We start from the raw sequence: 27,083 nt of genomic DNA on the forward strand, positions 1-27,083 counted from the left end.
CATACCTGAGGACTCGAGATGCTTTTAATTCCTGACCTTAGTCAGAATAAAGCACTACCTTCATGAATGTTTCTTCCACCTATTAAAGGCTGATTATGTTCTACCCAACAGGAGGTTATAGTGAGGTGGGGTTGGTCTCTGCTCCCAAGGAACAAGGGACAGGACAAGAGGAAACGGCCTCAAGCTGCACCAGGGGAGGTTTAGATGGAGACGAGGAACAATTCCTTCCCCAGAGGGTGCTCAGGCACTGGAACAGGCTGCCCAGGGCAGTGCTGGAGTCACCGTCCCTGCAAGTGTTCACACACCGTGTAGCCGAGGCCTCAGTGCCATGGGTTAGTGGTGGCCTTGGCAGTGCTGGGAACGGTTGGACTGGATGGTCTCGAAGGTCTTTTCCAACCCCGCTGGTTCCATGATTCTGTGATTGATACTCAAATGGAACTTCCTGTGTTTCAGCTTGTGCCCATTCCCCATGAGAACCAGGGCCTGTGATTGTGAGGCTACTTCCAGCTGTCTGCAGAAGGTCTCATTGACCTCTTGGCCAAGTGGCCTGTAGTAAACACCCACAACAGTGTCACCCATGTTTAGCCTGCCCCTTAATTCTTACCCAGGAGCCCTTGGTTTGCTCTTCCTCCACTCCTAGGCAGAGCTTGGTGTATTCCAGATGCTCTCTCATGTAAAAAACAACTCCACCACCTCACCTTCCTGGCCCATGTCTCCTGACATGTAGGTAGCTGTCTATGGCAGCATTCCAGTCATGAGCTATCCCACCATGTCTGTAATTGCAATGAGGTCACGGCCCTGTGACTGTGCTCACATCTCTAATTCTTTCTGTTTAGTCCCCGTGTTGCGTGTGTTGGCTTATTCCCCAGTTGGATGTGATGGCGTGAGCACTGCCACTTTGGACCCCACTCCCCAAGCCCTTCATTTTAAAGCCCACCTCACCAAGTTGGCCAGCCTGCTACCAAAGATTCCCTTGCTTCTTCTATACAGCTGGATCCCATCCTTCCCTAACAGGCTGTAGTCATTAAAGAATGTCCCCTTGTCATACAAGCCATGACATGGCTGGTACCAAGTCGCTTTAGCTTCTGTAGACAGTTTGATACTTCAAGGCCAGGTTGCATACAGCCTTGAGCAGCATGGTCTAGTGTGAGGTGTCCCTGCCCATGGCAGGGGGTTGGAACTGGATGATCTTAAGGTCCTTTCCACCCCAAACCAGTCTGGGATTCTATACTATTGGAAAAAACTAAAGCACAGGGGCAAAATCAAACAGACTTTTCTCCTGCTCTGCTACTTGAAATAGAAATGGCCTCAGTGCATCCTGAAGGAGTCTAAGCTGTTTTGTCACTTTTGCCAGAAAAAAAGCAAGGGCAAAACAATTCCAAGTGTATGTAGTGTGGTATTCATGTTTGCTTTTTTATGTACATCTTCTAGAGCAAGTTAAAGGAATCATCCAGCAAAGTGTTCAAGCTATGCTGTTGCTCTGTTTTGGACCAATAAGCTTTTTTGGCTAGGTAGGTGGCTTCAAGATTTGACTATCTCTCAATGCTCTTTTTGAAATGACAACGGCAATGCAACAGAAGATTAGAATTGTACATCCAGACACTTCACCTTCTTGATATATGACCTATTTCAATAATCCGGGAATATCTTTGATTAGCTAAAGTGTCCTTCTGTGTCCTTTTCTTGTTGGCACATTTACAGCTCTGAAGACTACCTGAAGAAGGAATTGCCAGAGTACTTTGCTCTGTGATCCTGGTGTTCTTGAAGGGCCCATTTGGTCTGTGTCTTCATAGTTTCAACCTGTGGGCGCAGCTGCAACTTCTTTTCCTTGGTTTTTCTTTTTCCTTGTTTGTTTTTTTCTTCCATTCTCACATTTGCGGGGGGAGGGACAAGAGAAAAAAGACAAAAGATATGTAAAAATTGCTGCCCTTCTTTTTGGGTGTGCAGCTGCTGGGGACTTCAGCAAGGGGGGAGTGCCAGCAGGAGGTATGAAAGCTAAGACCCAATTTATGTCATGCCTTTCCTTTGAGAAGGAATAATTGCATTGTGACTTTATTTAAGAATGAGAAATAAATCACACTGTTAAAGTAACTGCAGTAACTTTGTGTAGCAGATGTCACAATTGGCCTGTTGGGACACATAGCAAGATAAGTACATGGTTTGATAGTCTGATGCTGTTTTCATCCCAGCATAAAACCACGAATCCAAGAGAGCTGTAACTAGGAGGAGCAATAAAAGATTCAGAACCATTGTGGGTTTTCTTGGGAATTCTTTAGCTGTCTTCCTCTTGTGCTGTGATGGTTGGTATGAATAGGGCCTGCAGAAGTTATGTCTGAACTTCCAATTGAATGTGTAATTTCTGCTGTGCTTGCTATGATGCTATTTACAAACACCAACACTATCAAGGCCATATGCTTCATCCCTTGATGGGCTCTCTGGAAGGAAAGTGGCAAGCAGATGTGAACAAGGCTGTTTGCAGCAGCTGAATGCCTGCTTGTCCTCCAAACGATGCAATGCACTTATGTTGAAGTGAGAAATTGTTAATCCAACTAATCCTGCACGATGGGGGGATTTGTCTGCATTGTTTGTAATCTAAAATAGCAGGCTTGAAATAAGAATCAGTTTCTCAACCAAACAATTCGTGCTTATTGTACATCATGAAGGAATGAGGAGATGGGGTTCCATATGATATGTAATGAATGACAGCCAAAGTAGAACTGTAATAGCTTTAGCTGTTGTGCTTTTCAGCCTTAAAAGCAGTGTGATGTTTAAAGAGCTTTACAGTGCCCTTGCAGCATCTCTGGGGTAGATTGGAGTGGGTGATGGCCCAGCTTTCATCATAAATGGTGCTTATTTAGCTGAGGTGTGGTACCTCACCCAGCACAGATAAAAAGCCTAGCTGAGGTGGATGTACCCCATCTCCAGCACATGTACAAGTGATGTGCTGCTTTAATGATAAAGATCCGTTGTAAATATGCTAGTGCTTAATATTCACCCATGGTACAGTGAACGTGGTAGTGGAGAAGGCCTAGGAAAGCCAAAGTTACAGCACTTGCTATCTCTGATCAGCAACCAGGCTTTGATAAGATCACTTCTATTCATCTGCAGGTGAGAATATATTTATTTTCAATGGTAAGCACTAAGAAATCTGCAGTAGTGTGTGTGTGTATATATATATAAAATCTACTGTTAATCTAATAAATTATTTAGTACTGCTTCCAAATTGACTCTCAATCCTGGATGCCATTTCCTGGGGTATGAACCACCATAAAACCCCCCTCTGGTTATACTCCGTAAGCTGTGGATTACACTTATGCTTCCCATGCTGGACCACATACACTGTTCCCTGTCATTTTGCATGTACTGTATAAATGTATCATAATTACCTATTGTATAATTATGATCCATTATATATTAACCTTATGTACTTACTAATGTACAACCAACTACAAATGCAGTAGAGCTATGTTTTCGTAGAATCATAGAATGGTGTGGGTTGGAAGGGACCTTCAAAGCTCATCCAGTCCAACCGCCTGCAATGAGCAGGAACATCTTCAACTAGATCAGGTTCCTCAGAACCACATTTAAGGGCTTTTTCTTTACAAATAGTATTTTTCCTTCTCTGCAAATATTCCTTCCTGCCTCTCACCCATGTAAGGGTTAAGGAGTGTGTATGAAGGCATTCATTCCTAAACTAGAGGCTTTTGTTTTCTAAATAATACAAAGAAAACCTGTCATGATTGAAAGTCAGCTCAACAATATCCTGCTGTTCTGATTCTTTTTTCCTTTCTCTATGTAAGATTTTGAAACACCCTTTGGTTTAGGCTGGTAGGTCTCATGCTGGCTCTAAAAGGGATCTGAATCATACTTTGTTGTTGTTACTCAAACTCTGAATAATATTATGAGGACTTTCTTTGGTCAATTTGTAGTTTGCCTCTTTATAAATCAAGTATTAAATATTAGAACCGTAAGTGGAACTCAACTTCCCCGCACTGTTGTTTTGGGTAGTACGAGGCCTTTCTGTGACCTGTCCATAGCAATTTAGGGCTTAGACATGACTGAATTAATTCTGCTTAAAGATTTATTAATCATGGGTCAGCTGAGCTGGAGTAACCAACCATGTGCAACTTGCAGCCTGTGGGGAGCATGAGGTGAAGTATTTGAGCTTGACCTGCTTTAATTAAGACTCAGGCTAATATATGGTACCTTATTTCACACAGTGGGTTCACAGATAGTCCATAACATGGCTCTGCTGACTGGTGGGAGCTCGTATGGTCACACTGCTCCTGGCTGATGTCAGAAGTGCAGAAGTTCATCCCTATGCAGAACAACATGTGGACATGCCCAGGTTTCAGCATGTACTTTGCAGTAGTTTGATCATGCTTACAAAGGTTGATCTTAGTGTCCAGAACCTCTTCACTGCTCAGTTTCTGCTTCTCCTGTTCCTATGAGGGGGGGTATCCTTGGACCTGTTGGGGTATATCTGGGCTTGGCCACGCTTGAGGCTGCTGTCTACATGCTTTCAAACTGCACAGATGTGAGTCTGAGCATCCAAAGGGCCCGAGGGAGCTGCATTTGACTGAAGGCCACGAGCATGCTCATATGAATGGTGGTGAGGGCAGTCTGGCTGTTAGAATGGTTCTCTTTGCCCTCTTTGCCAAGTGCTCATGCTTGACTGAAGTCAGCGCTTCAGTCAGGCAGAGGAACCCTTTCCAGAGCATTTAGCAAAGGCAGATGAAATCTGCAAGCAGACTGGCCTTGGGGTATGTGAGGAGTTCGTGGACATCTGCAGCTGGCACAATAAATGTATGGAGCTCTATCAGGCTTTGCCTTGATAAAGGGATGTAGCCACCCAAGCAGGATGTTCATTTAGCCTTTGCTGCCTAGCCGTCATGTGGCAATTGTGAAAGTAGGCTTCTCTGTAAAGCACTGGGAGATTTGGGCATGAAAAGAATTAAAAAAGAGCTAGATATGTAGTAATTTTGAATTAATTATCTCAGTGTTGGTGAGTTTTAATCACAAGCTTCAATGCTACTTGAACTAGCAAGGCTTTCCTGAGGTGGAATAGTGTATGGGAATGAGTGTGGTGCTGATTGAACCTTTGTATTGTGATGCTGATTGAATCTTTGTATGGAACCATACTCATTTTAAGAGTCAGTATTGCAGTTTTACTCAGAGTATCTTTTGCTTCTGAATGGACTGCGATTGTTGCATGATTAGAAATAGAAGGAAATCATTAAGCAGAGACTGTTTCTTTAAAAACTCAAAATGTGTGTATGCACAACATGCTGCTGCAAAATAGTCATGTTTCCATGGTCTATTTGTGGCCATAGTTTAGTTCGCCTGTGTTTTTAACCTCAAATGCAATGACAAAAACTAATGCCTGAAAGAATTAGCTCACACACCAGAATATCTAAACAGGTATCGTATCACTGAACTTGTGAAAGCACCTTTCAGCACAGCATGCTTTGAACTTCTCTTTCTAGTAATAACTTCAATTGCTCAAATAATGAGAGATTACATCCACCGCTAATTAAAAGCCAATATATGTTCATGCATTTACATAATGATCATGTATTTTATCTAATACCCCGTTACTGCCTTCACAGAGAAGACCAAATGCCAGTTCTTCTCAAGTCTGCCTTGAAGACAGCCAGTGGCAAAGCTTCCCAAGATCTGAAATTCTTAAATAGACTCATTCATCCTTAAAACACTTCTCTCACCACTTCAGCTTTTCTTAAGATATTTTATTAAACCAGCAACACGTTTACTATTATTTTACAGTGCAAAGGAGGTGATCCTTTGGTAAGCGTTAAGGTAAAGCATTATGCCCTATTTTGTGAGTGGAAGGAGATGGAGTCACATAGTGAAGAAGAGTAGCTGGGCTTACTTTGGCCTATAGTCTTCACAATTAGTTTTCAGAATACCACTGCATGCCTAAAAGAGCTGTTTTTATGCTCTGCTGTCTTCACAGCAAAGCGTACAATCTCCCCTCTGTCTTGTAGGCATTTCCTGTACTAGGAATTTTTTGCTAAGATTTCCCACTCTTGCTGCTCCTATTTCAGCTCATTGGCTGCTGTGCTAATGAGGGCACTTGGGACTTCCTCTCCATTCAAGCACTACATTGTGTAAACTCCTAAACAGGGTCAGACAACATAGTGTTGCCAGCTGCACATCTGCAGCCATCTGGACTTGTGGCAGGAGCAGTAAAATGGACAGTGTGTAGCAGAGTTGAAGGAGTGATAAGAGTGGTGCAGATCATATTTGCAGACAACCATAAAGTAAATGCCCCCTATTTGATCTGCAAGATGCGCAGAATCATTCCCGAAGCAGTCTTTCTACATGTATATGTGTCAAATAAAGACAAATGGGACGTGCTGCTGCTCTGCAGTGTTCTGTGAAGAAGCTGCTTAATTCACTGCCATTGCATTGTTAAGAGGCAAGCAATTATTAAAACTTCTGATGCTCATAAACAGTTCCCTGCTCCCACTTCTGTGCCTTCATTAAGATTCTGTTTCTAATAAACACCACTTCAGTGTATTAATTAATTATAATAACATTCTTAAGGAGAAAGAATTGCACGCTGTGAAATTACAGCTTTTGAGTCTGAGGGAAGAGATGCAGGTGAATGGTCACACATTGGTTTGCATCTGGGCTGCTCGAAGCATGTCTGGAAGAGGTACTTCTGATCTGTTATTCTTTCTCATCCTTTCTCACTGACCAGCATCTCTAGTGACCATGCCCTCAGGGGTCTGCCTGGAGCCAGTGAAGCTTCAGAAGTTACTTTTGGTAGAGCCGTGGTTTCATTCACTTTGACTGTGTTGCTGTCAATACAAGTCACAGTCTCTACTTTTTCTTTGAAAGCTTTTATTTGGTCATTTGTTTCTTGGCTTTCATGGGCACGAGAAATGTGGATTAATGCTGTCAGGGTTTGTTACTCAGTAGCTTTCCTGCTGGTTTTTACATATTATGTACAAGTAACCCCAATGTGAGACAGCTCAGATTAAAGTCAGAGTTCTAGATCAGATCTCTTGCAGTAATGCTCGCAATGTGAAGACTAGAAAGTATTCTCTAAGAACAATTTTATGGTAATACAGTCAGGAGTGAGCATTACTGTTGTAGATTTTTCTTTCTGATTTATCAGACCTGTTAAACCTTTTTCCCAACTATTTAGTACTACTCCCTTGTAAAATTGGCTTAGCTTCCTAGTTTTGTTTTCTTATCTTCTTGGGATGGTATTCATAGCTAAAATGTGTTTCCCCACTTTGGCTGAAGTGTTGCTTTTAATCTAGAGTGCCATAGGTTTTCACAGCTAATCCAGCCCCTTTGAATTTAGTCGGGATAATTACCTTTGATTTCAACTAGAAGAAGATAATGACCTTAGTGTAGTTGATGGGTTGGCAATTATACTGTAGCCTAAGATAATTGTAAAGGAAGCGATGCTTGTACAGAGGCCATTATAGGAGTGGAGCTAGTTATGTGCTTTCAATGAAAGTTATTGTATGGTGAAGATTATTTTAATAGAAAAGTGTAGAATTGTTTTATTGAGCTGCCTACTTATATTTAGCATTATGAATCCAATCCTAATTGACACTAACAAACACGAGTAAAAACCAATCCCGTGTGTATGTTTTGCAGACACATGTTTTGCCACAAAAATCCAGATGCTATTTTTGCAGTATTAATCATATGTGCAACATGGTTTTCTTATGTTAAAACACAGGGTGCTTATACTGATACAATCGCCCTTCGGTTTCAGTTGTTTAGTGGTGATGGCATTTCTGATCACAGGAATAATGTATCTCCAAAACGTGGTTAGCCTTGAGTAGAAGTGAGATAGAAGTAAGGCAGTGTGAAAAGCAGGAAATTCAGATCTTCTCCTTCCTCTGAGCCTTTGGGAACAGTTGGCTCCAGTCACATGCTGACTGTAAAACCACTACTTTGTGAGCAGAATCTTTAAGAGATGCCTTTTATGTGATCAGTTTTTATTCAAACAGGGATGAAAGCCCATTTATATTGAATTTTGCAACTGAATGTTCATCCTGGGTAGAAAAGTGCAGTTGTGTAGATCACTTAAGGTTTAAAGCATTAAGTAACATTGCTGTTGGAGATGATCGTTGCTATGGGTATCATCAAGCATTGGGGTTGTGCGCATCAAGGAATGACGTTTTCAAGATGCGCAGAAGGGTTAAGAAACCAATGTCTCTCAACAGACAGAACAAAGTACTGCTTTCTTGGACTGGCAAGAAACAAAGGGGTGTACCGAGGCCAGGCCATAAGGAACTACAGTCTTTTTCACATGTATCACTTGAAGTCCAATAGAAGATTTCCTTGATACAGCTGAGTGCAGAGCTGAACATGCCATATGGAATTCATCTTCTAATGGGGGAGATAAATGGTAGGCCTTGGAATGTTTTGTTTTCCCTTCTCCAGTATTACGGTGTTTTAAAGGTTGAAGCTAAGCACCTGCAAAAACCCTCCACGTTTGATGAATAATTCTTTTTCAAAATCCCTAATAAAGTACTTGTATGTAACAAAAACCTTTTTCAGATACCATTCAGGCATCAGTAGACTGAAATCAGTTGATCTCTGGTCATATGACAACCCAATGTCCTAAGGAGAAGTGTTTGTAGAGTGAATTGTGGAGCTTGGAAACTCTCGATAATGGCATCCTTGGTTTTGTAAAAAGAAAATCAGAACAACTTAAAACCTATTCGAAGAACCTTGTCGGGAATATTTCAGCCTGAAGTAACTTTATCTTTTGAAATGTGAATTGATGCTTTTCGAAGGCAGGTTTGAATTCATTCTTTTCTCTTCTTCTCACCATTTTCAGATCAAAATTACTAGATTTGGGGTTGGGTTTGGTTTTTTTTTTTTTTAATGTGGAGAATTTTCTCTAGATTAATTTTTTTTTTTCCCCCTAGCTTTTGGATGTTAGTTTCTAAAAAGAGAAAACCCCAAATTTCTCACCACAGTCTGTTACCCACTGCCTCTTGGAATGCGCTCACCAAGAATACTTGTCTCAGCATTGTGAAACCATGCCAGCAGTTAGATAGTTTTGGAGCCGAGTAGCAGGCACTTCCTTGGCCCCCAGATATGTTAGCATTACTGAAGCTTATTTTCCTGGTGTCCAGGCCATTTCTGATCCCCTGGAGAACTGCAGTGGATACTCATCATCTCACAGCAATATAAACAGTTTAGTAGCCATGAGGAGGCGATGGGATGGCAAGCACAGTGGGTAAAGCGGACTGAATCTGGAGCAAATGGTCCCACCAAGGCAGGGCCAGAGCACCCCATGGAGCTGGTTGCTTGTCCCTCTGCTTCTGTTGCAGAGCACCAGTTGGTCCAGAGGAGGTCCATGAGATGGTCATGGGGCTGGAGCACCTCTCCTGTGAGGAAAGGCTAGGAGAGCTGGGGTTGTTCAGCCTGGAGAAGGCTTCGGGGAGACCTTATTGCGGCCTTTCAGCTCTTAAAAGGGGCCTGTAAGAAAGATGGGGAGAGACTTTTGAGCAGGGTCTGTTATGACAGGACGAGGGGTGGTGGGTTTAAACCAGCAGAGGCAGATTGAGGCTGGATGTGGTACAGAAATTCTCCACAATGAAGGGTGGTGAAACCCTGGCACAGGTTGCTCAGAGAGGAGGTGGATGCCCCATCCCTGAAGATATTCCAGGCCAGGCTGGATGTGGTTCTGGGTAACCTGATCTGGTTGAAGATGTCCCTGCTCATTGCAGAGATTGGACTGGATGAGCTCTGAAGGTCCATCCAACCCAAACCATTCTGTGATTCTATTCTATGATTCAAATGCAGGACCTGCTGTCACACGCCAGCACTCGCCCTCTGTGGTGATGGCACAAGGCCCTTCTCTTAGTTACTCACAGTAGCAGGGTCCTGGTAACTGTTTCTCAAAATGATCTTTTAGGTGACCAAGCTTTGTTCTAGCATTGCGGGGTTCCAGCCCTGGTGACAGTGTGCTGCTGTGCAGAGGCTTTACTTGCTGGGTAAGGCAGGCATATTCTGGAGGAGATGCTGTTTGCATACATGAGCAATTGCTCAGTTAGTTAAAAATAAAAAAGGAGAAAAAGCAAAACAGACGGTTTTAGAGACACTGGACTTAAAAATATTTCATTTTCTTCTGTTATATGGTAGTGAATGAAGATAATTCAGTGAATGATGCAGTTGTCCATGTCTCTGTGATTGTCATAGAATCACAGGCTGGTTTGTGTTGGAAGGGTCCTTAAAGCTCCTCCAGTTCCAACCCCCTGCCATGGGCAGGGACACCTTCCACTAGAGCAGGTTGCTCCAAGCCCCTGTGTCCAACCTGGCCTTGAACACTGCCAGGGATGGGGCAGCCACAGCTTCTCTGGGCACCCTGTGCCAGCGCCTCAGCACCCTCACAGGGAAGAACTTCTGCCTAGTTTGTGCTCCTGGGGTTCACTTGGAGCTCCCTGGTTATCAATGCTTGGGGTTTATGTGCCATTTGCTTTCAAATAGCAACAAAGACTTCACGAAGTGAGCAACCTTTACTATTGTTACATACTGACTATGTGTGCTCTGTATGGCAAAGAGCAGTAAAGAATATTTCTACCTGTCAGAGGTAATATTAATGTTCAGTAGCATATAGCCATACTCTGCAACACAGAGAAAGCAGCAGATAATATTTGGCTATTAGATATGTAATCTTATATTGCTATTTTTCTGTTGTAAATGGCCATGACCAAATATATACCAAGAAAAAAGGTATATGTATTTTTAAAACAAAATTGATTGGAAAAAACGGCTGAGTATTTTTACCCCATCTTTCTCTAGAAAAGCAGTTTTCTTTTCAGAGCTGTTCTCCAGACCTTCAGAAGCCGCTATGCCGCGTGGTCCTATATGTCCATGCTGAATGTAAAGGGGGATAGCTTGTATTTCATCAATAGCAGATGGATTTCTCCAGGTTTTATTTTTTCATTTTCCTCAAAAGTACTGGTCATTTTTTTCCTATAAAAAATGTAGTTATGTGAAAATAAACGGGGGCATTTGCTGTCAGCTTGAAGCAAGCAAGAAGCAATGAGAACAAGAAAAACAGAAAGAAAATGGCCTCGAGGGAAAGCTTTGCATAATGAACTTGAAATTGCTACTGCTGGAAATACTGTTGCTGCTTTTCCTGCCAGAGCTGTCACCTCACACAGCAATTTTAGCTTAAAGCAGACAGTGGAGCTTAGCTACAGCATCACTAAAGACCAAGGTTTGTGCTGCTCGATTCTCCGAACTCTTGAGACCACTGTGCTCTGGGGTATATTGGTGGCATTTTTCAAGGAGAAACAGGTCAGAAATAGCTCACTGCTAAAAGTTCAGAAGGAAAAATAAAGGCCAGGAACCACAAAGCCTGTGGAAACCATATTTGACAAAGAAATCTACCCCACGTTTTCGAAGTGAGAACTTGTAAGTGAAATGAATGGAGGGGCCCATGCAACTGAAGTGATAACAACTCACTTAGAGATACAGAGATCATCCCCCAGATTTTTAGCTCCAGTTCCCAGCTTCCCTTCCTGGCTGTTGAGGAAGCATGAGGAAGTTCATCCTAGAGAGAAAAGCAGCACTGTGGACTGCCCGAGATGCTCATTCCCCAAAGGGACAATCTGTTGCCATGGTATTTCTTGACAATGGCCTTGCAAAACCCTTGTTTGGGGTTTAAGTCATGCCTAAATGAGAGAAATACAATAAATGACAAGTCCAAAGAGAAATTACAGTGCACGGTATTGTCAGCTCTTCTTAACTTGGATAAATTCAGAATGTGGATGAGTATTTAGTGGTCTTTTTAACGCAATAGCTGTTTTTCAGCGTTACTCATCTATCTGAGTGGTTGCTGTAGCTACAGCATAACCCTGAGAATTGGCAGAGAGGGAGTCGTGTGTTCTACCATGTTCCCTGGCCCATATGAAATATTTCGTGAACATTTGTATGCCCTAAAGAAGGTGTTATCTGGAAAGATCTATGAATGTTTACACAGAAATTCCATTGCTAATCCCAAATAGAGATTATCAACCTTAAGCTTCCAGATTTGTCTTGTTTAAATACATTCCTATACCCTCAGATAGCTTATCATCCAAATGAATGTTCGATTTGTACTTGAATCCTGCATTTTGATAGGCAGTAACATCATGCATGAGAAGGCAATCCATAAAATAAATCTCATTAGTAGTTCAGAAGTACAGATTTTAGGTCATGTATTTATATAGGTGCTGGTTGTTGTAAACCATACTTGACACTAGGGGAGGTTTGTTTATGGAGTCAGTTCACTGGAAAATCAACAAGGTCAGAGTTGCTCTGGCTCTGAGATTTGGGATGAGTCAGGTTTGACATTTCAAGTTGAACAAGAGCTCGGAATTTAGAACCCAGTTAAGAATATACTTGATAGATGATTTTGGGAAGGACAAATTCAGTTTCTGAATTGACATGCAGTGTTAAAACTAAGAACAGCTTGCCTGAATTCAGAAAAATGACTAATACAGAGAAAACCTGAACTTATTTGGGAGGAAGGAATCAGCGTAGGGAATGACTGCTCAATGCTATAAGTATCCTGTGCGGAAAACAAGGAAAGGGGTATTGGGTGGTTGGCAATGAATATATTACTAGTGCAAAACCACCATGGAAATCACTCAGCTCATAAATTAATCAGAAACTAAGAGGTGAAATAAGAAGAAATATTAATTTTAGATCTCATTCCTCCCACTGTTCCTGACTGTTGAATGGGTTGTCACATCGCAGACAGGATACGATTGCCATGGAGATGGATACGAGAACTTTTCCTGGAATTTTGATTCTGCTGGGTTAATATTTCTTTTCTGTGCTTCCATGAAAAGAAATGATTATCTAAATGCTAGTTATGAAGGATGTATTAATAATAAATGTGTTTATGTAGGGTGATTTTTGTGTTGTTCCTATTACACTTTGTACTGTGAACCAGGTCTAAGGGCCTTCCCTGCAGCTACAGAGGGAAGCTGTAGTAGATCAAGGGCCTGATCATCATCCATCAGAGCTTAGGCCAGTGCTTGTAGGGTGATCATTCTTGTTTTATTCCTTCTTGTAACAGTTATGTACACTGCCTTTTTATGTAAGGACTATGAAAATAATTCAGATGTATGGTCTTTAGAAAGCTGAAAAGCCCGCAATTTGTATTGTTAGTCTTCAGGTGAAAATTGCTCTTTTCCTTACACTTTACATGCTATAATTATATATCAAAAGGTTTTCTCAGCCTTGGGGATGGATGGCCTCTGCTTTTAACAGCTGTTAAAATATCTGTAAAGCTAGGGATTTTAATATAGATAATTCTTCAGGAGATCTGTACAGTGATCTAAAGTAGTATGACCCTTTTAGACAGGAGGAGATGAAAGACACTTCTAACACCTTCACTTTTTCCATTGCAAATGCTATTTCTGTAGCTGAGCTTGTGTAGCTCTGTCCAAAAGTTGATGTTGTCAGAGCTTTCAAATTCTCCATCTCAATCCTTCACTGTCAGGTTTGGAATATTGCAAAAACTTGTTGCCCCAAGACTTTGTCAAGAAGCATACAAGTAATCCTGTTCTGTTAAATGTCATTTGTTGACTGGTTGCAACTTGCATATGTAGTGGAAGGGGTTAATGGTGGTCTGTGTGCCAGAGGGAATGCAGAAATTGTTCCTTCCTGGAATATACCAGGCATGTGAATTATGTTAATAGGCAAGAAGGAGATCACTCTCTCCCTTTCCTCTGCCCTGTAGAGCTGATTACTGCCAGTGGTGCCAGAAAGAAGAATTGCATTGGGAAACAGACTCTCTCCTGGGACTTAGGAGATTGAAAAAGATTTTCCTTTCATTTCTGAAACCTCAATAGGCTGATGACTGAGATAAGCAGTGCTTGTGCTGAAGGATGGAGGAGGAACAGCTGCCAGTGCAGAAAAATACAGAACCTGTATGTATTGCCAAATTCCAGAAGGATTCTAGCAAAGCCAAGCCACAGAAGGATAGAGATAAATACCTGTTGTGCTCAGTGGCATATCCCACTGATTACTGCTGAGGGTAGACCACTAGGCCTAACATAGCAAAGGTTTTGTCTTTAGCCAAGTTCTTCATCGTTCTGACCCTTGCGCCTCCGTACCCACTCTGAGAGTATTTTTGCTCCGCTCAGAACTTGAACACTGCTCCCTGCTGTTCCTGGAGCAGTGTTTCCTTCATCCAGCTCACCATCAAAGGCAGGAAATTATAAGGAAGGATTGCTGCCAGCAGCACGGACCTGCTGAAGGCAGGTTGCTGCAAGTCTGGAAGTGAGGATCTCCTCTTCTATAGCTGAATGAACAGTTCTCCCAACTTCCCCACCTGCCAGCAAGAAGACCCTGTATTCCTAGATCAGCAGATCCAGACTCTGCTCAGAGCTGGAGAGCTGAGCTTGCTGGCATGCTTGCTCTTGATGTTCTTGCATAGGTTGAGCACTGTATATCACAGATCCTTGATGGTTCGTTATTCTAGAGAAAAGGAGGGAGTTTCTATGACTTTCAGTGAAAATAGTAGTATTTCAGTTCTCACCTTTATGAATCTTATTGAAACTGGGCTAGTGTTTGTCTTTATGAAAGCTGAAGGGATCATTGGGCTGAATTCTCCTTATCATAGTCAGAATGATGACTGATTTCAAGGTTATGTTTCATACATGTACTCGTCATTTGTTGATTATAGATGAAGGAATGTACTTCAGTATGCTGAAAATTTTCTTGTGTTAAAGTAGGAGGAGGATAGTTGTTACTTCGGGTATTAACATTATTTTCTCATCTAAAAATTCCACTAGGATCTAAAGCCTGTCTGAAGTAATGGATGATGACTGTTTCTGTGACAAACTGGCTTTTGCTTTTCACATGCTCGCCACCACAGTGATTTTTGTTATTTGTGCCTTGTTATGTATAAGAAGCACTTTCTTCCTCTGTGTGTCACAATTTAGCCCAAAGTCATCTGTGTAGATCTACAAATAAGTAAGGCCATTAATCATATTCTTCCTGTTGACAACAATCTGTGCTTATGAGCAATCACCCCTAGTTGTTCTGCAGTTCGGTTTTGGGGTTTTTGTTGGGGTTTTGTTTTTGTAACCAGTGCTGTGTAAAACTGTTCAGACCTATTGTGATCTATGCAAAGGTTTCTCATTTCCTGCTAGGTCAAAGGGCTAGGAAAACCTTGCACTGAATCAAATCTGATGGCAGTATTTCTTGTATAATTTGTATACTATTAAGACTTTCAGTTTGCTGGTCTTCATTCCTGTTTATCACAGTGTAATATACTTAGCAATAAGCTTTACTGGTTACTGGAAGAGCCTTGCCTTTAAGTCCCACAGTGAATCAAAGTTGGAATACAGTGGTCAGTATTTGACCCTTCTGCTCCTTATGATCATACCTACTGTAAAGCTTCCATGTCATGGGTTTAGATAGATGCATGCTTAAGGCTTGGCTTTGGCTAATAAATCTCAATACCATAACTATCATAAGTAAATTAAAGGTCATGTTTTCTTGCACATCTTAGAGGGGATATTTTACATTCAAAATCTGTAGTTTTCCATTTATTTCTTTTCTTTTTTGCCAACCGAAATGTGAACCATCTATAGATAAAACTCTGTGAGAACTTTATTCATTTTGGTGTCATGAATGTGAAACAGGCCCTGCTTAATGTTAAAATATCAGTGGTGACACTTTGCTCAAGCGTCAGGAACAAAGCTAAAGCCAGTCTTGGTAAACTGAGCTGGCAAAATATGCATCAAACCCTGTTAAACACGTCCCGGCAAACCAGTCCTCTGATGCAAACAGGAACTCTGTTGTGATTTGCCCCCATAGATCCCATGGTTCAAAATTCAGAACCCTGTGAAGTGCTGGGTGTCAGTGAAAGCCATGTGGGAACTAAATGTTCAGCATTTTCCAGGATGAGGCCTTTGCTTTGGTCCACATCTTGTGTGTTGTGCGATCTGCTGCTGTTGAACCAACAGATTCCTTTCTCTTTCCCCTCATTCTGGAAACTAGTTTATGTTGATTCCAAATCCTGGTTATAGAAGTTTATTCTCTTTTAATGCAAATAAAGTAAAGCAAGCCGTAATGCATGTTTCCCTCATAAAAAGATTAACATTTGGTTCACTTAACGTTATCTTTCTGTGCTGGTTTGGTCTTGTTTCTGTAAGATGCAATAGCCATCTCTGTAACACCAGTATGTTTGACTTGCTGTAACCTGATGTACCATTTCTCTCCCCTTTTTTCTCCTTCTCTAAGATTATCGTTGGAGAAACTGCAGTGTTTTGTCTACAGTTAGCTACAAAGGATTTTGAAAACCAAGAGAAAACAATATTAACTGGAGACTGTTGTTATATAAATCCACTGGTGCGCAGGACCATCAGATTCCTTGGTATGAGCAAAATTAATGCTTTCCTTTTCTGAATGCTGAGAGTGATCGATTATGTCTTAATTTTGACCCAGGGAGAATATTCACATAGTCATACACCATTTCACATGTAGTCTTCACTCAGGTGCAGCAAGTTCTCTCCTTTTGGGTAGCAACTGATGCTTCTTGGAAGTTGAGATAAAAACCAGTAGCAGAAGCAGCAGTAAAAATAGAAGAAATTGGGATCACAAGGAGGAAGAACAGCAGGCCTGGAGAAAGGAGATATCCTTGTGCCATAGCTATAGTTGATAGCTTTCTTTTGGTTATGCACACACATAGCAGCCAAAGTTGAAGACATGGGGATGTTTGAAGCATGGTTTAGGTACTTTCTTAGCCTAGAGATTGTTTTACAGTCCCTAGTAGAAAACTGTGCAAAATCTGTGCTCCACTGAAGTCAGCTGTAACTCCTCCATTGACCTTAGTAGATATGCGATGTCATCCTTTCAACTTAGTTCATTGTAAATGTGTTCAGAGGGAGGAATACCACTGCTCCAAATGGCTGTTGAATATTCCCAGATGCTGCTTTTCAGTACGTGCAGGGCTGCCATAGCTGGACTCACTGAGGTTGTTTGCTTCTCACTGATGGTTGTATCTAAGCAAAGCAGCTGGAGGAAGGAAGCCTTGGGGCAGCTAATCCTCCTGAGTGCCCCAGTCGCAGGGGAAAGGAGGGGATGTGCAGCTGTGTCTGTATTTGCAGTGTTTGTATAACAGCTGGGCCTGCCTTTGAGAGCTCCATTGCTTGCTGGAGTGCTGAAAGTCGTTAAGAATCAGACTGTCTTGCATAGGTCCAGAGGAGGTGGGGAGTGATGATGAGGAGCTCCTTCCGTCCCAGTTGTTCTGTGTGCAGTCAGTGCCCGTGTTTCCTTCCATTTTGGTGGGTTCTCCTTGCTCACAGAAGTTAAAAAAAAGCACTGTTCTACCAGATGAGGCATCACCACCCATTCTGCTCACACCAAGCGATGGATGTGGCCACCTATGGTGGGGTAGTGCACACCCTCAGGGCTTGCTGCAAGGGCCCTTCTGTGCAGCCACTCGGCCAGGCACAATCCGCTGCTCACCAGTGTCAAGCAGCTCAGAGTGAATTAATGTCAGTGTGACACTGCTGACCAGCCAGGATCCCAGAGCTCGTCCATAGTCCTCTAGCTTTGCTGAGGGAAACAACTGGCCTGTAGAAACACGCGTGTTTCTGTGGGATCATATCTGCTGTGGTGTACCTCTTGTAAAAGCCCTCATGGTACCCCATGTAGTTGGGAATGGCCAGAACTCACTCACTATATTCACAGTGAGTTGAAGTATGGGAAAGGTAAAGTGATTTGCCCATGGAAATCCAGGAGGAAATTTGTAGCTCAGGTGGACTTTGAACACAGAGCTGCTGGCTTTGCCTCCCAGTCAGGGTGCTGTGTTTGCATTTCCTTACAGAGCTCATTTTCTGCTTCCAAAGGGATAGGAAGGGACCTCAGAATAGCAGAAATCTGTTTTCTTTTAAGTAATCAGATACAGGCATTTCCATTCTAATGACTGAGTACATGTGTTTAATGTCTTGCTGATACGTCTCAGAAAAAACCCCCTCTTTAGCATAAGTAGCTCCTCCGATATATAGATCTTTAGCTCACTGTGTTGATCTTGTGATTAATATGCTGTGCATAGAGATGTACCCAGTAGCAGGCAAGATGAAGACAACTCATGCATGGCAATAATAAATTATTCAGTACTTCAGCTTCTTTACCGCTGCAGGGGAAGAGAAAATGATGTCCAATCTGTGTTGTGACTTTTCAAGTTACTTCTCCATCGTGGCCTGGCTTCCTTGGGTCTGAAGCAGATTTATAGGGTGAAGAATTTGCCTCTGTCACTCCTGTTTAGTGAACATGGGTAAAAGTTAGATACCAGTATAGCTGGCTATTTTGAACAGTGGAGATTCATGGCTATGGGGCCTAGGGAAGCAGGCTACTTGTACAAGAGCTGAGCATGCTCCTCTGAAGGGCGCAGAGACATCAGATGTGTAGGTACATTGCAGTGTTGTTGCTGTGGTTGTGTAGGTACATCTCCAACATGAGCCGGGATCTTTAGGGTATGGTACACGTGAGGGGTTTTCATGTTCTTAAATGGAAGGAGCTGGTATTTACTGTGATAAATCCTATAATATGTTGCCCTGGAGTGAAATTGTCAGTAAATTTAACCTCTTTGTTTCCCTCCTTAGGAATTTACGCATTTGGACTGTTTGCTACGGACATCTTTGTAAATGCTGGACAAGTAGTAACAGGGAATCTTGCACCACATTTTCTTGCACTTTGTAAACCCAACTATACAGCACTTGGATGTAAACAGTATACACAGTTCATCAGTAGCGTACACGCCTGTACTGGAAATCCAGACCTTATCATGAAAGCCAGAAAGACATTCCCATCCAAAGAAGCAGCACTAAGCGTATATGCAGCTATGTATCTGGCTGTAAGTATATTGTACTATTTAATGTCACTATATTTGTTGAGAGCAAACAGCTCACAGTGTGAGGGGAGGAGGGAGGAATGGGGAGAAGATACGACAACTATTGGCTGATTTTATTTGTGCAAACCTTGTATGAGTTACTGTGAGGCTTTGGAGAATTTGATTCGTTGGACTTCATTCTGACCATCACACATGTAGTGGTTCTCTGAGCCTTGAAAGCTAAGGCAATGCTGAGAGCGGGCTTGTTGTCCAAAAAGGGTGAGAGATTTAGGATAACCAGGTTTGTTGGGTGGTGAAGAATAAGGGTAAGGATTGCTTGTGACTGGTAGTGGTTCTTTTCTATGTTTTAACCCAGTACAGACTAGTAGAATTGCACGTTCTTTGGTGGGGTAAAGCAGAAGAGTGGGTGTATGTGTCTGATCTCTGCAGGTTTCCCCAGATCTGTGTATGTGTCTACATACCAGAACTGGTATTTAGAGGTACCTCAGTGCTCATGCAAAGTCTGTTTGGCTCTTACTCTGCAATGAGATGGGCTACAAGACAATACAGCCCTTCTTCCCTCTCTTCTCTCTGATACAGGGAGTGATGAGCAGGGCTGGGATAAAGGGTGTTTACTGCCTGGTATTAGAGGTGGCTTAGAGGCTACTGAGAAGTGTGGGGAGGAAGAGTGACTAATGAATCCCACTCAAGTAACTCTGTGCTTGGCTTAGTTGGGATTGCATGTCATTCTAGTCTTAGGCAGAAGCACATCTTGTTCTCAGTAAACAGCACATTCCTGTGGGAGTCTATTCCCTGACCTGTGCTTGTCATCACAGTCCTTCATGGCTCTTTGGGTGGGCTGAGGGCTGCCCTCACAGTGTCAGTACGAAATGACACAGTGTGTGTATGTACGTCTGTGGCCAGGCTTATCCTCTCACCCAGTTCATAGAATCATGGACTGGTTTGGGTTGGAAAGGACCTTAAGATCATCCAGTTCCAACCCCCTGCCGTGGGCAGGGACACCTCACACTAGACCATGTCATCCAAGGCTCTGTCCAGCCTGGCCTTGAACACTGCCAGGGATGGGGCAGCCACAGCTTCTCTGGCCACCCTGTGCCAGCGCCTCAGCACCCTCACAGGGAAGAGCTTCTGCCTTAGATCTAACCTGAACTTCCCCTGGTTCAGTTTGAACCCATCACCCCTTGTCCTATCACTACAGTCCCTGATGAAGAGTCCCTCTCCAGCATCCTTGTAAGCCCCCTTCAGACACTGGAAGCTGCTCTGAGGTCTCCACGCAGCTTCTCTTCTCCAGGCTGAACAGCCCCAATGTTCTCAGCCTGTTTTCATACGAGAGGTGCTCCAGCCCCTGATCATCCTCGTGGCCTCCTCTGGACTTGCTCCAACAGCTCCATGTCCTTCTTATGCTGAGGACACCAGCACTGCACACAGTGCTGCAAGTGGGGTCTCACGAGAGCAGAGCAGAGGGGCAGGATCCCCTCCCTCGACCTGCTGCTCACGCTCCTGTTGTTGCAGCACAGCACACGAGGGGTTTCTGGGCTCAAGCACACACTGGAGCAGCTCATGTTCAGTTTCTCATCGACCAACACCCCCAAGTCCTTCTCCTCAGGCTGCTCTGAGTCACTTCTCTGCCCAACCTGTAGCTGTGCCTGGGATTGCCCCGACCCAGGGGCAGGACCTTGTACTTGGCCTGGTTGAACTTCATGAGGTTGGCATTGGCCACCTCTCCAGCGTGTCCAGGTCCCTCTGGATCCCATCCCTTCCCTCCAACGCCACACAGTTCGGTGCTATCATAAACTTGCTGAGGGTGCCTCAGTCCCACTGTCCGTGTCGCCAACAAAGATGTTGACCAGGATTGTACAGTTATTGCATGATGAACAGAAAGGTCACCACAAACAGCATTCTGGTTTTTTGCAACAGAGAAGCTGAGCTACCAGAACAACACTGATGCCATCTCCAACCAACTGGATTTCATGTAAACTAGAACATAAACGGAGTATGTTATTCTGGATTACTGCAGCAGTTGTTGCCTTTAAATAGGCATAATCTCTGGGCAAGACAGGAAGGCCAATTGCTCTTCAAATTGGGTTGAAGAATCGAAATGTTACCTCATGCTCCTTTTTAGTCATCTTCCATATAGCTTCAGTAACAGCTTTGGGATCTTTAGTGCCTTTTGGCTAGATGGTAAAAGGAGCAAAAGTTGGAAGTAATTAATTTTTAAATACTACCTTTTTATTAACGCAACATGTATGAATTCTTTAGCCTGGCAGACAAGTCAGGATTTTAAACCAGGAAATATATGACCAGAAAAAGCCCCCAAACATAAACAACCACAAGCAAGATCCAAGTTTCTAAAGTGTATATTGCTAGCTCTGATTGTTCCAAATACAGTTCTATGATTGGTTTTGAGATATCCAAGTGTGGAGAAGCAACAAAGAGTAACAGGAGGAAATACAAAGCAGGAGATGCAGAGGGGTCAAGGGTTTGTAAGAAATCACAAGAACAACCTTGTTGCTTGCACTCTTGGCAGGGTGGGAAGAGACAGACTGTCTTTGTTAGTTTTGAAAGGTTGGAGAGGGCTTGGAGCAACCTGCTCTAGTGGAAGGTGTCCCTGCCCGTGGCAGAGGGTTGGAACTGGATGACCTTTAAGGTCCCTTCCAACCCAAACCATTCTATGATTCTATATATGTATGTGTGCATATGTGTGCATATATATGCATATATATAGATGTGTCTATGTATTGCTTTTGAGCATATATTTAATGAGATGACTTTTAATTCCTGATCGGTCTAGAAACTGATCCTTGCCAACATGGCAAAGATCCCAACCCCATCCACAGGCTGCCAACTCCACGCTTTTGAATATGGTTTTAGAACCACTTGCTTCAAATCTGCAGTACTGACAGTAACATTTACCAAAAGTTCCTTGTGAGCAATGTGGATCTTCAGTTAGTATGGGCAAGTGTTATCTGCAAATAAGAGATGAGCAATAAACTTCTATTCTAACTTGAGGCAAGTGTAAGACTCCTCATAGTATTGTCTCTATTTGGGGAGATATCTAAGGCTTTGCTTCGCTGAAACATACCTCTAAATTTGGCACAAGCTATTTTAGACAATATCCAGCATTCTTCATTTTAATTGCTCCTATTTTTCTCATCCATCTGTAAAGTTGGATTTCCACTGTTGCCATGAATCATAGTAACCAAAGGAAACCAACTGTTCAGCTACTGCAAAGCAGGAAGGAAAAGTGCATTAATGCGTTTTAAAAATAAGAAGGAGACTTTAGTGAAGCCTAATATCTATCAATGGTAGTTAGTGCCTATAGTATCAATGGCTTTTGACATGAATGAGAATATTTTATGCAAACCTTATGTTGTCTGTAGTCATGGTAGCATCAACAATGAGAACTGTTGTGATCTGTTTCCTGACTTTATAGATGCATGACACTGTCATCATTTAACTAAAGCACTAGAAACTGCTCTCAGGACTTCTGAATTCTTACATGCTGCTTAATAAAGTGAATTGCTGCCATGTATTAGCTGGGTTGTAGCCTGCAAATGTAGGTCCTTGATGCAATATTGGCAGTCCTTAAGATTTTTAATCCTCTTGCATGGTTGCAGCTAAAAATCAGGGAAAGAAATGCAGTGTTCCAGTATTTGGGGTCATGCCCTTTCTCTGTCCTTTTATCAGAATAGCTGGCCCTGAATAACGACTTGCTCATTGCTATTCTCTGGCGCAGAAGATTTAAAGAGTACCCTGGCCATTGTGTGAGCAGTGGTACTACAGTTATTGAGAGCATGGTCATATATTAGCTAGGATTTCATGAGCATATCATCTGATACAAAATGCACGTTCTTTTTGGTTAGCAGAAATGTTTGGAAGAGAGGGAGGGATTGTTCCCGAATCCTCCCTGGGCATTTCAGCCAGCTGTGCACAAAACAACACCAGCTTAAAGCCGTAAACAGGCAACAAGCTGATCCCGAGGCCTTGCTGGAAGTAAACAATGTCAGACTTGTGTGATTTCACTCATCAACCCATTTAAAAGCAAGGCCTATGCTTTGTCTACTAATTCCCCTGTCTCGTTCCATCTAAGTGCAGCCACATCCTTATCTCCTGGCATCTGTGCACATTGTCTTGTTAACAATAGCTTCTTTTTTTTTCATCTAAGTTCTTGAGTCTTCCTCTTTTCCCCCCTCCCTCCTTTCAAGAGTGGGTGGCTGCTATGGTAACTCTGAATTCCTCTCTTGCTGAACGTACAGGCTTTTGCCAACAATTGTATTGCTAATATTTAGACCTTTCTGTAACATTCGCCTCCTTTACTTTCCCTCAGTACCTATCAAGAAAGACTTAGCAATGGAAATGTTGAATGGCAGCACTATTGTGAAGCATCTTCTCAACCCTGCTCCAAACACAGAAACTTTTAAGGATGTATTACCTGTCTTCTTCACACTTTCAGGTTTATTTTTCACAGTCTTCAAAATGAAATGTCATGAATCTATTCCAAAATGTCCAACCAAGCTGGCTGCAACCTGGATTTATCCTTAGGTGTCTGCCCAACTCCTTTTGGGTCTTCTGTTTGGTTTGTTTTGCTTGAGTTGGGTTAATAACTTGACTGCATCTGCTTTCATGTCCTATCAGCATTGCAGTTCACCCTTTCTCATCTGGACCAACATCTGCTAACATAGGTATTAAGGCAAATACTGCAAGTTTATGACATAGAATATAATTGGATAAGCCACACTTTGATACACATAAGCTGACACAGCCTGGACAATTAAAGGTATATTTTGAAGCAGCCAAGGATGCACCTACTTGGTTCTCTCCCACAACTGAGACATAGAAATGAGAAGTCACGAGTCTTTTTTTAGTAGGATTTCTAAAATGATATATGAAGATTTAGTCACTCTATTCCCATGGATTGAAATATAAGACTTGTGACTAGCAGCTGTCCTTTGGTGCTGCAGACCTAGGGGATTGCTAGTTGTAGTTTAAAACTAATCTTAATTCATTCTGTAAAATCTCGCTCTTTTGTTGTTTTATCCTTATTGCATTGGACAAGAGCAGTTGACAGCCAACCCCTCTGTAGGCTGTTTGAACTCAGTGTAACTGCCTACATTTCAAACCTGCTTTGGATTTGTAATGACAGAGGGGTAGGTTTAATGTCTTCATAATTGACATAGCCCTTAGCTCTGTAGCCTGCTTTTGTTGCTTTGTAAATGTGAACCCTTTCTTCAGCTACAGCCTCAGGCAGGGCTAGCAGGTAAAGCTGACATTTTCCTCACTGCAGAGCTCTTGTTGGGGCTGTGATCATCTTTTCTGCAAGGTTCTAGCTCCTGGCATTCTGCTGTATCATCTTTGCTGTTTACTGTGTTTATAGGTCACTGGGAAAAGACAGCAAGGCAGTGTGGGTCACAGTGATGGCAACGTGGTGACATTCTGCTCGGTGTCATTCCTTCATCCAGCCTTGTCTCACCTCTCCTTCATCTTGAAGTACCTGTTTGGCTGCTGCTCCATGGGCAGCTGGTGAAGAGGCATGACAGGCCTTTCTTTCATAGTCTTTAGGGAGTGTTCAGGAGGAAAAGGAGTAGCAGAGGCACGTTATTGTAGAATCAGCTTTGTTGTCCATATTTAGAATCAGCTTTGTTGTCCATATTTCTGTTAGGAAATTGAAGAACTAAAGGATTCTCTTGGCTGCTTTTCAGGGGCAGTGTTAAGAAGGGGGAATTTCTTTGCAGTGTCTGGTACAGCAAATGAAAGTGTCCCTCGACACTGCTTGTACAGCATATATCGTGGACTTCATATATTGGATGTATTTATTTCTTGCTGGATGGATAGTAAACTAACATTACAATTTGATCCAGGGATTTAGCTAAAGACCTCAAGGTATTCCCTGTCAGTCAATTCTTCATTACAATTCAGTTGCTCAAGATAATGACCTCTGGAGACTGAATCAGCTTTAATTAATATTTGGCTGTATCTTACAGTCTTGGTACATTGAAGGATTCTTCTTTCTTTCTCCACTTGTTTAGAGTTACAACTGTGGGGAACTCCTAGTGGGAAACTTCATAGTGAGGTCCAGCATTTCTAGAGCTTTCTCTTCCTTTTGCCAACCCTGACTTTGAAAGCCAGTTTTTGTCTAGGATCATCAATAATTACTGCAAAACTTACTGAGAAAGCTGAAAAATAGTCAGTGGGCTGCAAGGCCCTGATGATTTGAGAATATGACTGTGGTTTCCTCCAGGAGTAATTTGGCCCAATAATTATCAATCAAGAAAGCTGAAGAGATTTTAGATTTCCAAACAGGATTCTAACTAAACATTGAATGTGGTTATAAAATACCATCCACGATAGCTCACTGCTTTGTCAGCTTTTTGATCCCTGAATGTCTCTTTACTTGTAGATATAATGAATATTCAAAGTTGTGCACTCCTCAGGTGGAACATCTATAATATTATTTATATTACTTGACTAGTTCAAGGTCCTTTCTTTAATGATAGCGCATCATAAAAGCAAAACAAAACATGATATAACTTATATTTGTAGCATATTTGCCTGGGATAGGTCCCTGGACAGTGATTCCTTCCGCTTCCTGCTTGTGGCTTCATGAGTCATTATTCTCTGCCCACTAATGGACTGGTCTGTCTCTTTGACAGTCCCCCAGACCATCTGCTTCAGGGAGGACTGAAATAGCGAGCACAGAAGGGATCTTCCTACCTGCATCCCTGGGCCCCAGGCTGATGAAATCAGTTAGGAAAACTAACCTCCCTCCTGGCTGGTGCAGCCAGCCTGACAACTAGCACTGCTCTAACTAGAACAGGACTCTGGGACCTGTTACCTGTGTGTTTGTGGGCATAGGCATTTGTGTTGGTGAGCCTAAAGGTAGCTGAAAGACAATGACCAGGAAGAGCTTGCAGCATAGCCCAGGAGGCCACTTTATCCTCCACTTGACATACACTTCCTGTTCTCCTCTTAACATGTTTTGGAATGATTTTGTTTGCACTAGATTTAGGACATTCTTCATGTGAGTCAGACTTGGAACATGACACTTTGGAAAGCTTTCCCACTACAAGCTAAGTTCCAACACTATGGTGATTCATTAAATTATGACTTGAGACAGTCATGTCAGAAGCCTCAAGTTAAAGGTAGCTTCGTCTTTGGGGTGATGGTAGTGATTCTGACTCTTTCAAGTCCATATTTTCAAACCCACTTCAATTGAAGTTGTTCTTTCAGTTTATGAGGTTCTCTGAAGATTTCACTTCCAGCATCTTGAAGATTGAAGGACAAGTGTTTGTGTTTTCCTGAAAATCCAGTAAATACTGGTATATAGATGATCTTAAGGTCTTTCCAACCCTAACCGTCCTGACTCTATGACTCTATAGAATGATCAGATAACATCCACCTCCTTATATGGCTCTCTGCCACTGTCTCCTTGCTGGTATCACCTTTTATATCTATTCATACTAAAATCTTATTTCAGGAAGAAGCAAAAGCAATAGCAGAAGTTCTTCACTTCTGCTATTCAGAGAAGATTCATCACTGACTTGATGTTGCAGGACAATGTGCAGACTGCAAGATGATTTCTAACTACTGTACCGATCCTTGACTTTACGTACAAAATCTCTGCTGTTGGTCTTGCTATTGGCTGATTTCAAAGATTTCTTTGATTAGATTCTTCCTCTCCCAGTTTCTGTTCTTAAAAGGAACTGAGATGGACTGGTAAAGATGGACTTGTAAAGATGGACTTGTAACGATGGACTTGCCATTTGTTCTCACTAATGTTTTAAATCACTGAGATATTTTCTTTTATTGATACTGCATTCAATACTTATGGAAAGAGAGGAAAAATCCTGTTATCTTTCAAGATGTTTCTTTGCTGTCAGTTACTGACTGTGCTGGTTTATAGCTTTCCTTCCAGAATCAAGAAGAAAATAACTGCTTACTTATATTTTATTCTTAGTGCAAATCAGATCTTTGAATGAATTGACAGTGTTACTGTATTGTACTAGAGCTGCAAGGGGTGAAGTTTAAGAAGGGACATCATGAATCCTGCCTTGGGAGAGTCTACATTTGCCATGTAGCGTTTTGCAAACGTACAGACTTTTCACTTTCACGAAAAGTTTACCCTATTTCTATTGATTCTTTAATAATATTTTAATTTAATACTATTATTAACATCAGTGGTGTCTGTTCTTTGAAGAAAAGAACTAAAACGGGGGAA

General features: G+C 42.3%; 1 protein-coding gene across 9 annotated transcripts in view; it reads left to right on the plus strand.

The window, feature by feature from the left end:
* Nucleotides 1-27,083, plus strand: part of PLPPR5 (phospholipid phosphatase related 5) — a 139,924-nt gene that overhangs the window by 98,795 nt on the left and 14,046 nt on the right. For all 9 annotated transcript variants that reach the window (XM_030493799.1, XM_030493800.1, XM_030493802.1 and 6 more), the window contains 2 exons: nucleotides 16,255-16,387; nucleotides 18,621-18,871. In XM_030493799.1, coding sequence (XP_030349659.1) covers nucleotides 16,255-16,387; nucleotides 18,621-18,871 — 384 coding nt within the window. The remainder of the gene's footprint in view (nucleotides 1-16,254; nucleotides 16,388-18,620; nucleotides 18,872-27,083) is intronic.

The sequence above is a fragment of the Strigops habroptila genome, chromosome 8 (assembly GCF_004027225.2).
Source record: "Strigops habroptila isolate Jane chromosome 8, bStrHab1.2.pri, whole genome shotgun sequence".
NCBI lineage: Eukaryota > Metazoa > Chordata > Aves > Psittaciformes > Psittacidae > Strigops > Strigops habroptila.